Genomic DNA, 14,541 nt, shown 5'->3' on the forward strand with positions numbered 1-14,541 from the left:
AAATACATCTGATGATAAAGGCAATCATTTTATGTGACCTCTCTTTTCAGTCAAAAAGTAGAGCCATCAAAACTATTACATGCTAGAAAATGATTGAAAATATCCAGCCACAACTTTTTAATTGATTTTTGTCTATATCAGAGCAATAGCACAAAGTTTAAGCAAGACCGATTTTTAAAAATTCATTTATTAAAATCAAGATAACGAAAGAAAAATTATATTCCAAATCTCATTTATTCTCACAAATCCAGTATACCGTCATTATTTGATTTTTGAACAGGTCAGGCTAAGATAACCAATGTAAATTGGGAATAAGGCTTCCATTATAACCTTTAAAAGAAAAGTGCAAAAGTAGAGTGATTACAGATTTACCTGAAGGCAACAGCTTTTTTAAACAATATTTTAAAGCCACTTGTCATGGCTCACGCCACAGGTGTTTCACTTAATCGGATTGACATCTACCAACCCCGTTGTTAGTTTTGTTGTTACCTGTGAGGGTGGGGTAACTTATACCTTTATCAATTCTATTTGTATATTGAGTTTACTCTTACTGTTCTGTGTAAGTCATATGAAAATAATATGAAATTTCACAATTACATCAAAGTCATAATTTTACAAACAGTTGCTTCAAGTTCTCTAGAAGATAAAGCAGAATTAAGACAAAAATCTAATTATGTTACGAGGAAGCATTGTTTTATTGTAAAGGCACTTTTTCCACATTAACAGAATGCTCTAGTCTGCATTATTATATCATTTAAACTGAAAAGAAAAAAATTAAGTAGAAAAGCCTGTAAAAAGCAATAAATCTGTTGCGCTCATACAGCAGAGACGTGTTGACGAAGGTCAGGACAGACCGAGAACCCGAGCCCCCTCTGAAGGAGTGGTGACATAGAAAGTCGGGGTTCCACTGTATCGCTCCTGCAGAGGAAGAAAAAACAAACACACATACAGAGACAATGAGTGTGTAAACTATTGTAACTGAATACTTAATGAAAAACAGACGATGATGTCCATGCATCATAGTTTCAGAACAATTCATGCTCATCGCACCCCTCACAGTCCTGGGAAGGAAGTTCAGAGAGAGACCAAGAGGAAAGCACCGCTGGCTTTGTTTTCACAACTAGACACCTTTTCCTCTTCAGCCACGACATGTCTTTTCCTCCTCCAGATTTCCTCTAGCCTACTACTGCTTCCTCCAGACTAAAATTATACACACTCCATTACTCATATGACCCCCCCCCCTGCAATTAATTTAAAGGCCAAATGAATAAACAGTCAGTTGGATTAGTCATTAAATACTGAGAATAAGATCATCTTCATGTGTATTGGCAGATTTCTTTTGTAGAATAAAAAAATAAAATAAAATCACATTAATCATTACTAATTGCCCTCAAGCCAGCTATGTAGAACACCCAGCAAAAAACTTCACCTTCAAAATCAAAACTGAAAGTAAAATAAGAACTAAATGTGAGACAAAATGTAACTTTGACATATGTTGTACGTTTTAGGCAGAATTTGTTGTAGTAAAAGGAGTTTATGCAGAGCTACTGAGCCTATTACTACACCACCTCAAAAATGAAACTACATGTTGTGGCTGCAGTGGCTTCAGAGACACCACATGTGAACTCCAACAACTGTAATTGTTCAGTTTTACTTGTGTTTTCTCAACAGTGCAACACTACACCTAGTTAAAAGAATAGTTTGAGATTTTGGGAAATAAGCTTATTTGCTTTCTTGCTGTGTGTGAGACAAGTACTCTCATGTCTGTGCTTGAACTGGAGCTATAGCCAGGAGTTCCCTCCATCCGTCCATTCAATGATTTTCTTCTGCTTATCCGAGGTCAAGTCGCAGTGGCAGCAGGTCAAGCTAAGTAGTCTAGACAACCCTCTCCCCAGCAACGTTTTCCAGTTATTCCTGGGGGATCTCGAGGCGTTCCCAGCCCAGTTGAGGTATAATAAGACCTCCAGTGGAAGGCGCCCATCCTAACCAGATGTCCAAACCACCTCAACTGGTTCCTTCTAACGCAAAGAAGCAGCAGCAGCTCTACTCCAAGCTTTTTGATCTGGGCTCAAAGCTGTTTTTCATTCTACGGCTGCTATTATGTTTCCAGACTTTTCAGAGGCATTGAGAACCCATCAGTCGCGACCTGTCATCTGGCAGCTAACAGTCCGGCCCCTCAGATGACCGCCCCATCATCGTCCATCATCATCCCGGGGGAGAACAGTCTCATCTCTGTAAGCCCTTTGTTAATTCACTGCTGGCTCTGATGTCTCTGTGGAGTTTGGATTTATGATGTAATTTCTTTTCAAAGATTAACTCTGGTCTCAGAGATGAAATGCAATATCTGTTGCTGCCACATAAGTCGGTAAAGGTAAAGTTAGGTCCATGTTTTTTGGACGGTAACAGTGCGGCTTCTTTGGACTTTGAGGTCTATGTACAGATCTCACCACATTTTAATAAAAATCAATAATTGCATATAAATAAAATGAACAGAGGCAGTGTAGCCCATATTAAAGATCACATAAAAGGTATGCTCTCATCCCACTATCAATTATATTTTTTCTTCCAAAAAGGTCTGTTGATAGAAGGAACTTTGACTTGAGTTTAATTTTTCACGGTAAAGTACAGCTGTGTTGTCACCAATAAACGTCTGTATTGTCCAGTGTAATCACCAGAGCCAAGCAGAGCTGGTGGTAAGAATACTGCTGTTCCAAACACAAACTGGTCATACTCCATCGTCCCTCCTCTGGAATTTGGATTCCTTAGTTAAACTTAACAAATTCAGTACTCTGCACTGGAAAAGGCCTCATGACTGGTTCCAGTCTAATGCTAAGGTTAGCTAACTCCTGGCTCTAGCTCCATAGTTAAAGGAGCCCCGTACATTTTACCACTAGAAGCACAATGGAGCAATGCTTTAAGGGTGTGTCTAGCTCAAATGGGAGCTAAACATCAGCTCCCTCATCAAAAAAGCTCAGCAGAGGATGTATTTCCTGAGGCAGTTGAAGAAGTTCAACCTGCCAAGGACTATGATGGTGAACTTCTACACCTCCATCATTGAGTCCATCCTCACCTCCTCCATCACCATCTGGTACGCTGCTGCCACGGAGAGGGACAATAACAGACTGCAGCGTATCATCCACTCTGCTGAGAAGGTGATTGGCTGCAATCTTCCGTCCCTCCAGGACCTGTACACCTCAAGGACTCTGAGGCGTGCAGGGAAGATTGTAGCTGACTCCTCCCACCCTGGACACAAACTCTTTGAGACACTCCCCTCTGGCAGGAGGCTGCGGTCCTTCAGGACCAAAACCTCTCGCCACAAAAATAGCTTCTTCCCATCTGCTATTAGCCTCATCAACAAGGCTAGAGAGCCCCACTGTTGCTGATCAATTGCACCAATCACCAGAAAAAATTCCTTGTATGTGAAAACATACTTGGCAATAAAACTGATTCTGATTCTGATTCTGATTCTGATTCAGTTTGTTAGACCATGTTCACACAGAGTGTAAAAACACAGCCCTTCTCATTCATTTGAATGTGGGAAGTACAATGATGCAGAGGGGGGGTTGGGGCGGGTGTTGTTCAACCCTATGGCAAAAAAGATGAACTTGATTAAGCTTTTGCTGCAATGCAACATGGGATCATCCAGCCAAGCACTGCGTTTGTCAGTTAGATACATGCAAACGCACCTTCAACCGCCTCCAGCTCAACTCCATCGTATTTCACTCTCTCACCAAAACATCAAACAGCACACACCGACCACCTCAGCCCATTGTGCTGTTTTAACACACGTCGGTATGGATGCAGCCTTAGTCTTTTGTTTACACACACGACAGCCAACAGTTGGCAGTGGTACCATGAAATGAAGCAATGCATAAATAAAGGCAGGGAAGAAAAAAACAGCAAGCAGGCAAACGTAGATGTAAAAAAAATTTGAGGTTTTTTTAAATTCTTCCAAAAATTGACTTTTTATGAAGTGGAAAATGCACTAATATGCTTGTTAGGCCTTAAGGATACACACAATGCATTTTTGGGAGTGTGCATTCAGACTGTTCTTACAGTACTTTCTCTCAGACATGAATGACAGGGAACAGAAATCTACACAGATCATAATATAATAAATAAAATTAATTTTTATTGGGAGATCTACAAAGTTGTGTGGGTAGTGGAATCAAAATGTACCCCAGAGCTGCCACATATATTAATTAATTAATAATTAATTAATATTCCTTATGTCATATGTAAAAAGAGTCAACAAGAAGCCCCAAAGCCATCACTTTAACAGTGAGATGAAGCTAACAATGGTTCAGATACCATGTCTGAAAATAGCTAAATGTTACATGTAAATGTAAATGACAACATGACGTGTAAGCATTTGTAAAAACTAATATTTTATTTAACTGAGCTTATTATTTATTATTTTGTTAAATTATTTTCCATTAGAACACACATGGAGAAAAAAACATTTTCAATTGGCACCTAGTCATTTTTAATTACAAAGTTAATGCTGTCCTGCAGCCCCCACTGCAGCCCCCACATCAATTACCCACCACATCCAATGACAAATCGCCACACACTTGCATACACACATGAACACACACACATACACACACGCACACCTACCTACCCCTTCCCTCATACACACACACACAGACAGATTCTCACACACACACACACACACACACACACACACACACACACAAACACACACACACACACACATATACACATATACACATATACACAAATACACATACGGGACAGGACAGGACAAAAAAAAAAAAAAAAAAAAGTTAATGCTGTCCAACTCATTAGTCGTAAGGGTACTTGGTTCAGATGTGACTGAAGAGAACCATCAAAAGTTCATGAACTTGGCATGTTCTAGTATTTTTAGTTGGTTTTAATTCTTCACTCTGAGCTCAGCCCTTGACAAGCCGTAGTGAGGTGCAGTTGAGAATTTCTGCTGGGTCAGGAGTCACCAGATCAACCCTGAACCCTTCAGCCAGAGACACCTTCAGCAGCTCCTCCACAAAACCCTGCAAATCCATGATTTCACAGGGGCTCTGGTGTGTGCTCATGATGTCATCTGACCCCGTGACCTCTGGGTTACACACAGTTAGTCCCTGGTAGCGCTGCTTGTCATACTGGTCCTGGGGGAGCTCATCGGGCCTTGGCACCCACTCCAGTTTCAGCCTGTTCTGCCTCGGGTTGCATGGGTCGGGGCTTGTGAGACCCTGGGATGTTCTGTAGGAGAAGTGCTCACAAAGTAGACCTAGGAAAGCTCTCCAGGTACAAAAGAGGTCAACTGTAAAGGCTCGCACAGAGCATGTACGAAGCTCATAGTTTTCTGGCCCATGGCGTAAGTTAAAGTGGAGAACGCGGACCTGGAAAGAGAGGGTAGAACATGCTGACTAGACACTCTCCAAAGTGAACACAAATGAAGAACAGGCCTTTCCACATCCAGGTGGACACACAACCTCTACTCATATGATGTATATACAGTAAACATCAGCTCAAAAGGTTTGTGAAGGCCAGTCTTTTTAGAATTTCACAAAATCTCTTCATTGAAACCAAAGCTAAAATATTAATCTGTCTTTCTGTGTTCATAATTTTAATTCAAGATGAGGTCTTCAGTGCCTCATAAACATGGCTGGATTAACCTGTCCCTGGGTTTAAATTTGCTGTTCTTCAAGTAACATGTTAAGTTGATTAAACACTAATTTATTAAGGAATATGTACCATGCGTATCCTTCTAAAAAGATGGATGCTAGCAGCACACTTTTCCCCAATTGAGGGTCATTTTAATTGGCTGCACAGCCTCGCAGTGGTGACTGCGTACTGGGCTGCCAAAACACGGGTAACCTACAAACAGTACACAGCCTGTGGAGACACTGATGAAGAAGTGAGAAATGAATTACTGTAGGGAATTGTTTCTGTGGCTTGTAGCTTCAGTGAGAAAGCAGAGGCACCAGGAATGAAAAGAACCACAATAATTCTTATTTTACAAACAGGCTAAGTGGCTTGGATTTAGACATGGACCAATATTCCATAATATCAAATATTGCAATTTTTCCCACCATTTGTGGTACTTTTCATAATATTGAAAAAAATGTACCTTCAAATATTATATATATAATGTGTGTGTTATGTCAATTAACTATTTAAAAAAGTTAATGAAACATAAAATACAATATGTTATTTTATATTATAATATCAGCAAAATATTGTATATTGCGATATATCATATATCATGATATTTCCCACCATATGTGACATTTTTCAATACAATACTGCAAAAGTTTTCATTGTTTTCATTAATGTATTCATTATGTAAGTGTATTAATGGGCAAAATGGATACAATTTTTATGGCAGTATTCGTACCTTTATATCACTTTCTAAGATCTAATTTCATCTATGAAATTTTAAGGAAATTTAATAAAGAAACATTATAAAATTAAATTAAAATTAAGCTAAAATTATTATCTATCACAGGGAAAAAGTCTCACTACAGGAATTACACTTCCTAGACGTCTTTAATACTACAAACAAAATGAAATATCTCCAGAGCAATTGTGTCCCAGGTGCAATGCCCTTGTAGTTAAATTTCAAACAGTGACCTAATTTGTTGTCAGACTAACCTGAGTACACACATACCTTTGAGTCAAAGTTAACAATAATCATGGCCCCCAGTGGCCCTCCTCTGAGGCTGCGAGGAACTGATGCCTCGTATCGGTGAATCTCCTCCAGCAGGGGGTGTATCTGGAAGAAGTCAGCCTCTCTCTGCAGCAGTGCCAGCTCTGAAAAGCTGTCCGGCAGGTCCAGAGAGCTGGAGCGCAGGTAATTCAGAATGTACCGGAACACTTTACCGTCGCGGTCTATGAAAATGTTTCCTCTGTTATCCCTGAGCACAGGGACTTGTCCCGTGAACATTGCGCCAAGCATTGAGTCGCGGCAGCGTGTCAGAGTGTCCAGTGTTGTGGTGTAAATTTCTCCACCAACATTTAATGAAACCGGGTCCTGGAGAGAGTTCCTGTTGCTGTTGTTGTCCGGCGAGTTGAGGTTCAGCATCTTAGAGGTGAAGCTGTGATTTTTATGATCTTGTTATCTTGTTAAGCCTTGTTGTTGAGAGGACAAGGATCCTCTGCTCTGGTCAGGAATTCTGCAGACTGAGGGATGTAGAAGTTTCAAGTGTTTCTTTTAACTCCAAGAAAGACTTGTTTCCTTTGACAGTCAGAAAAACGCAGTAGTAGCCAGGATACGGCCGAGTAAGAAGAGATGCGGGGACATCTGCCAAGTCAGTTTCCAAAGGTAGAGATTTATAAAACCAGAGTTTCTAACCTATAAAAGGCTGCTGCTCTTTCCCTTCTCCCTGTCCTTTCAGTTTTATATGCAGGTGTTTCCAGAGATCTTCTATGGTTAAATTTACATCTTTGTTGATGTATCTCCTGAATGGTGTCAGCCAACAGCAGGCCTAAAGCAGAAAGGCAGCAGGGCCACAGTGACCAGACCAGCATGCTAATGACGGGACACTTCTGGCTCCGTCTCTGCGAAGCTTGCTTTTATTCTCAGCTCTTACCCCCTGATCTCTCTCTCTCTCTCTCTCTCACACACACACACACACACACACACACACACACACACACACACACACACACTGGAGCTGTCTGAGCAAGACACGGGGGACTGGGCAATTTGTCTGAATTGCCCCCGTTAAAGTGACAGCCAGAGGACTGAAAAGTGCTTTTTATGCCCTGTGAACAAATGAACAATGTCCTCAGACACTTTTCATTTCAAATACCCTTAGCAATGAAGAGGGTTTTTTTTTTCCAGAAAACAGAATCAGAAAAAATGAAAGAAAAAAAAATCTACCAGCAAAACTGACCTGCACCTTGCAAGATGAGGCTAATCAAGCTAAATATTTCAGTAGTTCAATCCAACCATGACTATTACTACTAACAAAATCTTCAAAAGTAAATAATACTAAATATAACTTTAACTAGTAGAAGAGTAGAGCTAGAGAAAGAAGCACACAGCTTGGGAGGATCCCACCGAATGTCTGAATGCTATATCCACACAAAACTGCACATGTTCAACTTAAAATTAGATAAGTAAAACACCTGGTTGCTGCCAGGTGTTGATTTGGGAGTTGCATAAGTGAAGAAGAAGAATTTTCCAACATCTGAGATGGGTGAGCATAGAGAAAGGATCTGAAACTCTTGGCGATCATGTGCTGAGTTTTAATCTCAAGTCTTGTTAATCTTGAATAAACTCATTGTTAATACAGCAGCTTTAAATTTCTAGAACAACCAAAACATTTGTCAAACTTTCATTTTCGTATATGTAAGGGACTGTTGTCTTAAAAAACCTAGGGTCGGGAGCACACAGGCTGCGTGACGTGTGTGTGGCAGCTGTGGAACGTCTTGGTTTTCATTTTGGGGCCCATGTTAACGGGTTAGTGCGGACGTGTGCATCTCAGGCCCCGCGGATGCGTTGCTTGTCTAGAAATTCAATGTTTTGCCTATTTTTCACACAAGATGCGCACGGCTCCCAGCGAAAACAGAGCAGGAAATGACAGGTGATATCTATTGACATCACACCAGCAATATAAAAACTGACACCTTTCACTATGGTTTCAATGTCTAAGCTGAACCTAAATATGACACAGACATGAAAAAATATAAACATTGTATTTTTTTAACCATTTTAGCAGCTGCATGTGGAGACAGTGACATTTGTCAAAATTTATTTATTTATTTGTCAAAAATAAATCAGAAATTAATTCATAATGAAAAGAATCAAACATTTGAGTGGTCTGCAAACTCTGCGTAAAGATAGAGCTAGCAGTAGCCGTGACGCAGCAGACAGGCACACACAACACAGGCAGTCACTGCACTGAAACCCAAGAATCTGGATCATATCTGGGGATTTTTTGATATGACATCTTACAATGCTTTGATTTGATCATGTCCAGTCCAGAGGTCATCTTATATAGGTCGTAGTGTGAAATATCTGGGCAACTACATCTCTGGATTTTGGGGTATTTTGCGCAGTGAGTGTGTACCCAGCATTTTTACTGCATATTTTGTATTTTCCCAATGACAATTCCATTTGGGGGGGAGTTAATAGCTCAGTATTTCTCACAAACTATAACAACGTTGTGAAGCATGGGGATATGGACCAGTTTCTCTAGTGAGCACACACAGATGAAGATGATATTGTTCTTCTCATCAGACTCCGAGTAAGATAGCAGATGAGCTATTTGCCAAAGCATAGGGATGTTTCTTTAAGGAAGCCATCTTGCTTTGATAACAGCAGCATATGTATATGAATATGGACCTATCGGCTTTTCATTCGCTGATTTAAGAAACTTCTCCTATATTGATGATAATCATGTGAATATACAAATAGAACATGTGATCTTTGTACGTGTGTGAGTGTGTGTGTATGTGTGTTAACCTTAATGTGGAGTATAGTCCTGTCAACGGCATCGGCCTGCATCAAGGTCACGGTGCATCCACCAAAGCCTCCGCCTGTCATCCGGCTGCCGAACACCCCCTCCACCTCCATGGCTGCAGACACCAGCTCATCCAGCTCGCTGCAGCTCACTTCATACAGATCTCTGACACAGGGACAACAAGTTACCTCACACCTCCCACACTTTGGCCTAAACCCTGACTCAGGTGTCATACACCTGCTTTAACCGTACCTGAGGGAGTTGTGGCTCTCCACCATCAGCTTGCCAAACTCTTTATAGGCTCCTCTCTTCAGGGTTTCAGCAGCTTGGGCAGTTCTTTCGATCTCCTCAATCACATGGCGAGCTCGTCGATAGGTAACATCATCCAGTCTGTGCTTAGCCTCTGGAATTATAGAGGAAGGAGTAGTAGTAGGAGTAAAGTCAGCTTTATCAGAGGAACTGGACAGGATGCTAAGTTTAAGTCTTACTGAAAATGACTTGTCTTTTTCCTACAGCCTATAGATCTGCTCTGTATGTTTTCCATAAAGTAGTGACTGTTACACATCAGTTAATGTGGACTGGCTGATAAGCACAAAGGAGCCATTAACTGTAAACTATAGAATAGCACTTCCCAAACTACGGGCTGGGGCCCACTGGTGGGCTGTGAATATACTGCAAGTGGACTGACAAATAATTTGCAAAAAAGTATAATTTTGATGAGAAGATTTTACATAAAAAAGAAAGCTATGAATAATCTTTTTAAATGTTTCGAAACAAAATTATCTTTAAAAACATTTAAAATCTCCTTTCATTGTTTTTTTTTTCTCCTTGTACTAAGGCCTATTACTAAGGCAATGATATCCAATTTAGGTTGTTGCCAGCTGGACCACATCATAAACGTGTTTGCTATCTGAGTCTGATTGGTCACTAAAAGATCATATCCATGGCAAACGCTGGAGTATCAAAATCGGTAACAACAGGAAGATTTAACAGGAAAAAGAGTCAAGAGATGGATGGTGAAACCCTCATCAAACAAAAAAAAAAGGAAAAAAAAAGAGAGTTTCCCCTGGTTTCAGTTCAATCCTGAGTGTTTGATCATTATTATTAAAATAAAAAATGCTCTGAAAATACATTTGGTCTCCATATTGTTTCAGGTCCGACCAACATTTTTGAGATTTTCAAGTGGGCCATAAGTTGGAAAAGGTTGGAAAACCACTGTTATAGAAAGATGCAACACAGTCCTGTCTGGACAAACCACTGTTGTTTTACTTTCCTTTTCTTTGGTTGAGCGGAAGAGGCTTGTATCAGCAAGTGGTAGCATGACAGCAGAAGAAGAAAAAGCAAGTACTGGGAATGTTAGGGTCTATTAAAAAATCTTCTATCCTCTGTCATATTTAACCTGTGCCAACTTTTCCACCTCAGCCAAGTTATGAAAATGTCTTTGCATCATTTTGGCTTTTTAAAAAAAATCTGGATAACATTTTTTTTTTTTACCTCTAACTCTAAAATAACGTAGGATGGAAATGAATTGATTGGCTTTATTAGCATTAAGTATGGAAATGTTTTTTGCATCCATGCACTTGGAAAATGCAAGATTCTGGAGCGGTTACCATAAAAGCTTAGTTGTTACTGCAATGGTCCGGGTTCAAATCCGACCCATGGCCTTTTGCTGCATGTCATCCCTGACATCCCCCTCCTTTACTTTCCTGTCTCTCTCTCACTGTGTCTATCAGAATAAAGGCAAAAATGCCCTGAAAAATGCATGTTATTCAACAGACTCCATGGACCATGAGGCTAAAGGGTAATTTCCCGCTGACTCTCAAGAAACACAAAACGTGTTTTCAAAAGGTGCTGGTAGACATGTTTTGGATCTTTGGACAAAGCGACAGACATGAGATTGGTATGAATTTTTTTAATCTCACTTTTGGGAAAGCAAACATGCTATATTTCCAAAAATGCTGAGCTATTCCTTCAAGGGATAAAAGCAGTATGAGAACACAGAGAAGTAAAATGTAGGAAAAGAGAGAATTACATCATTGGAATGGAAGAGGAGAGGATGAGGACAGGATGGAGCAGGAATCAGGACAGCGACCTAGCTCAGGACAGAAAAGGACATTTGGTAATAAAATAAGACATAGTGGAAGAGGATGGATAAATATGGGACAATAAAAAATATACTTCACACCCTCCAGGTCCTTCATCTTAGCATCTCTGAGACTGGCCTTTCCTAGGATGCAGGCAGCCTCCTCACACTGTCTGCGTCTCGTGGGGTACTCACTGCCGGTCAGAGAGTGCTTCACATTGGAGTTGGTGATGAGAATGACCAGGCTTGGATCTGCCAGGGGGATGGCGGTGGCTTCCAGAGACCTAAATCAAACAACACAAAGTGCATGATTGATGATGATGGATCTATATATGTAGAGTTTGCTCCATTGTTTTGTCAAAACAAGTAAGAGAACAAAGCTTCGTGGATTAATCTACCCTCATTGGATGTTTACAATACCTGCAGTCAATGAGCAAAGCATGTCCCTCCCTGCCGAGGACAGACACAAACTGATCCATTATGCCACAGGGTACACCAGCATGAGTGTGCTCTGCCTGCTGACAGGCTAGAGCTTTGGACACCTTGTCTCCATCATCTGTGGAAACAGGACAAAGAAAATCACCAAAATCTAAGTAATAATACAGTGTGTTGTGTTGGCTTGGGTGATATCCCAAATGTAATATCTCGATACAGTCCAGACCAAATATCACGATATACAATATTATCACTGGCGGGAGGTTATTATATAATTATATTGTTGTGTTTTATGTTTCACTTGTTTATTTGTATGTTTCATTAATAACATATACTTAATGGAATGACTAATTAATGAAATGAGGGTCAGCTGTGGTAATTTTTTATCCACATAATGACAAATGTTATATATGGCGGGAAATATTACAATATTTGATGTTATCTAATATTGGCCCAACCCTAAGCAGTGTAAATGGCCACACAGTACCTGTGCAGTAAGTATCATGTGGGGTCCACCAAATAGAGTCTGTACAAAGATTGGGTGTGTACTATAAGACATATAAGAGTGGGCCTTGTATGAGCAGTGTAGAGGTGTCACTTAAATGCAGTTTTCTCCACAGCTATATTTATTGGAGATTATTTCACTGTCAGAACCAGACGGACATAGAACATGTCACCAGTTGGATTAGTCAACATGTGGTGAAAAATAGTTGAAGTTGAAGCAGAACATATATATATATAAACTTTTTTATACTAGTATAGGTCAACATGTCATGCGTAATCTAAAATTTGAAATATTCACAAAGTTACAGATCATCAAAGACAATTGTAGGAGCTCAGCCAGAGTGACCATCAGTGTCTTGGTCGTCACTCTTACCAATAACAGTCTCCCTCGACAGCTCAGTTTGCTGATTCTTTGATGAGGGTTTCTTTGGCAATCACTATCTCTAATATAATGAGGATTCCTTTCTGAAGTAACTGAATATCAGTCCATGTGAGCAGGCTCTGACCTGGCTTGAGTTGCTGCAGGAATGTGTAGAGAGCCACCTCTAGAGAGGCAGAGCTGGACAGACCTCCTCCTAGGGGGACACTGCTGGCTATAACTGCCCTGAAACCAGGGACAGGAGGAGCTGAAGGGTGCAAGACACAGAGATAATACATATTAACTAAAGCTCATGCAGTGTAAAAACAATACAGGATAAGATGACATTGAGATCAACAAGCTTCTTGTGTCTGTTCTCATTCACTTAAGGTCAAAAATTAAACTCTAGGATTCCAGGTGATGTTTTTAACTCATTTGTTTACCCTTGTAATGTTGTATAACACCCTTCACATAGTTTGCCCAGCCAGGTAACCCTGGACACAGCATTGATCCATCACTAGGCACGCTGAAGTCCACTCTTCGAGGCTCATCAGCATCCTCAGTTGCAGTTACCACGGTAACATCCTGGCCTGGAGTTTGACTGCCTACCACCACACTCACCAGGGGCAGCGCCTGGCTCAACAAACACAAATACACACGCAGCCTTGTGGTTACTTTTTTTTTTTTTTTTTTGTCAGTGGAAATGTTTTGCCAAACTCCACTCAAAAACAAATGAAATCTTGTCATTTTAAACTGCAACACTGTTAATGAACATAGTGATACTAATAGTGATAAAAGCTGCATGTCCGCATAACTAATTGCTCCTGGGTGTACTGCATGTGCACAACTGCTCAGTAGAGGGACCCCTTTACATGTTTTTATGAGGCCATGTCATGTCCGCTACAAGTACAGCAAACATTAAACTGCACATTCCCACTGAGTGAACAGTTAGGTAGTTTTACCATTGGAAGTACAAATCCCTGGTTGTAGTCAGTGTGCTCCCCTATCAGGTTGACTCTTCCAGGAGCACACACCGCCACCTGAGGCGCCTCTCCCCCGAACACTTGCCCAAACAAACGCCGAGCATCCGCTTCCAGCTCGGATACACTTGGAAACGAACTGGCCATTTGAGCAAAAGGCAACTTCAACACGTTAAAAGAGTTAAATGACTAATTGTATCACTGACAGCCGAGAGGGTGAGGCATGCGCACAAAATACACCCGAACCGGTAACGTGAAATAACAACATGCAGGCTGGGAGTCTTGGAAGCTACAGGAAACCTTTGGCACGTCGCTCGTACTTCCTGGTGGCACGTGATTGTTGTGAGGCTCTGATTGGTGGAAAGACGTCACTTGACTCCACTCTTGACACATATTCACATGTTCACCATTCACACTTTTTTTGCACTTGTTTCCAAAGCTGCAGTCCAGGTTCCCACCTTCCCAGCTTGCTCATATCTTAACGGAACAGTTGCCTCTACACTGTAGGTGTTATCCTGTTCAGACATCTCCTGCAGGAGCAGCAGCAGTTTTACTTATAACACGTTGAAAGATTTGTGGGATGGTGCCACCTGGTGGCCGTATTGTAGAATTGCAGGCTTAGGCTGGATTTTTGTTGTTGTTGTTGTTGGGGTTTTTCTTTGTGTGGACAATATTATGCCAACAAAACACGAGAAAGCTTTTCCAAAAAACCCACCTTGGCCTTGAAAA

General features: G+C 40.8%; 2 protein-coding genes across 3 annotated transcripts; both read right to left on the minus strand.

The window, feature by feature from the left end:
• Positions 1 to 171: 171 nt before the first annotated feature.
• Positions 172 to 14,154, minus strand: galk1 (galactokinase 1). Of its 2 annotated transcripts, none has more exons than XM_071463478.1 (8): positions 13,795 to 14,154; positions 13,276 to 13,465; positions 12,981 to 13,100; positions 11,956 to 12,091; positions 11,731 to 11,819; positions 9,705 to 9,855; positions 9,455 to 9,617; positions 172 to 918 (listed from the first exon to the last, which is right to left on the minus strand). In XM_071463478.1, the coding sequence occupies exons 1-8, from the start codon at positions 13,957 to 13,959 to the stop codon at positions 844 to 846; spliced, it is 1,089 nt and encodes a 362-aa protein (XP_071319579.1). In that variant the 5' UTR covers positions 13,960 to 14,154; the 3' UTR covers positions 172 to 843. The 2 variants fall into 2 exon arrangements, with proteins under 2 accessions (XP_071319579.1, XP_071319578.1); XM_071463477.1 differs by having other exon boundaries at positions 11,638 to 11,819; positions 13,795 to 14,152.
• LOC139609194 (BTB/POZ domain-containing protein KCTD21-like) lies at positions 4,376 to 9,445 on the minus strand. Its single transcript, XM_071463479.1, has 2 exons — positions 6,653 to 9,445; positions 4,376 to 5,381 (listed from the first exon to the last, which is right to left on the minus strand). The coding sequence occupies exons 1-2, from the start codon at positions 7,064 to 7,066 to the stop codon at positions 4,917 to 4,919; spliced, it is 879 nt and encodes a 292-aa protein (XP_071319580.1). The 5' UTR covers positions 7,067 to 9,445; the 3' UTR covers positions 4,376 to 4,916.
• Positions 14,155 to 14,541: the final 387 nt, after the last annotated feature.

The sequence above is a fragment of the Trachinotus anak genome, unplaced genomic scaffold (genome assembly GCF_046630095.1).
Source record: "Trachinotus anak isolate AG129_WGS33_773 ecotype Australia unplaced genomic scaffold, CSIRO_AGI_Tana_v1 ptg000025l, whole genome shotgun sequence".
Lineage (NCBI taxonomy): Eukaryota > Metazoa > Chordata > Actinopteri > Carangiformes > Carangidae > Trachinotus > Trachinotus anak.

Coding starts and splice junctions, on each gene's coding strand:
- LOC139609194 (XM_071463479.1), bottom strand. CDS start 7,066: ATGCTGAACCTCAACTCGCCGGACAACAACAGCAACAGGAACTCTCTC. Junction 5,382..6,652: donor TTGTTAACTTTGACTCAAAG/GTATGTGTGTAC, acceptor CTCTCTTTCCAG/GTCCGCGTTCTCCACTTTAA.
- galk1 (XM_071463477.1), bottom strand. CDS start 13,959: ATGGCCAGTTCGTTTCCAAGTGTATCCGAGCTGGAAGCGGATGCTCGG. Junction 13,466..13,794: donor AGGGATTTGTACTTCCAATG/GTAAAACTACCT, acceptor TTGTTGAGCCAG/GCGCTGCCCCTGGTGAGTGT. Junction 919..9,454: donor GGACTATACTCCACATTAAG/GTTAACACACAT, acceptor CTTCCTCTGCAG/GAGCGATACAGTGGAACCCC.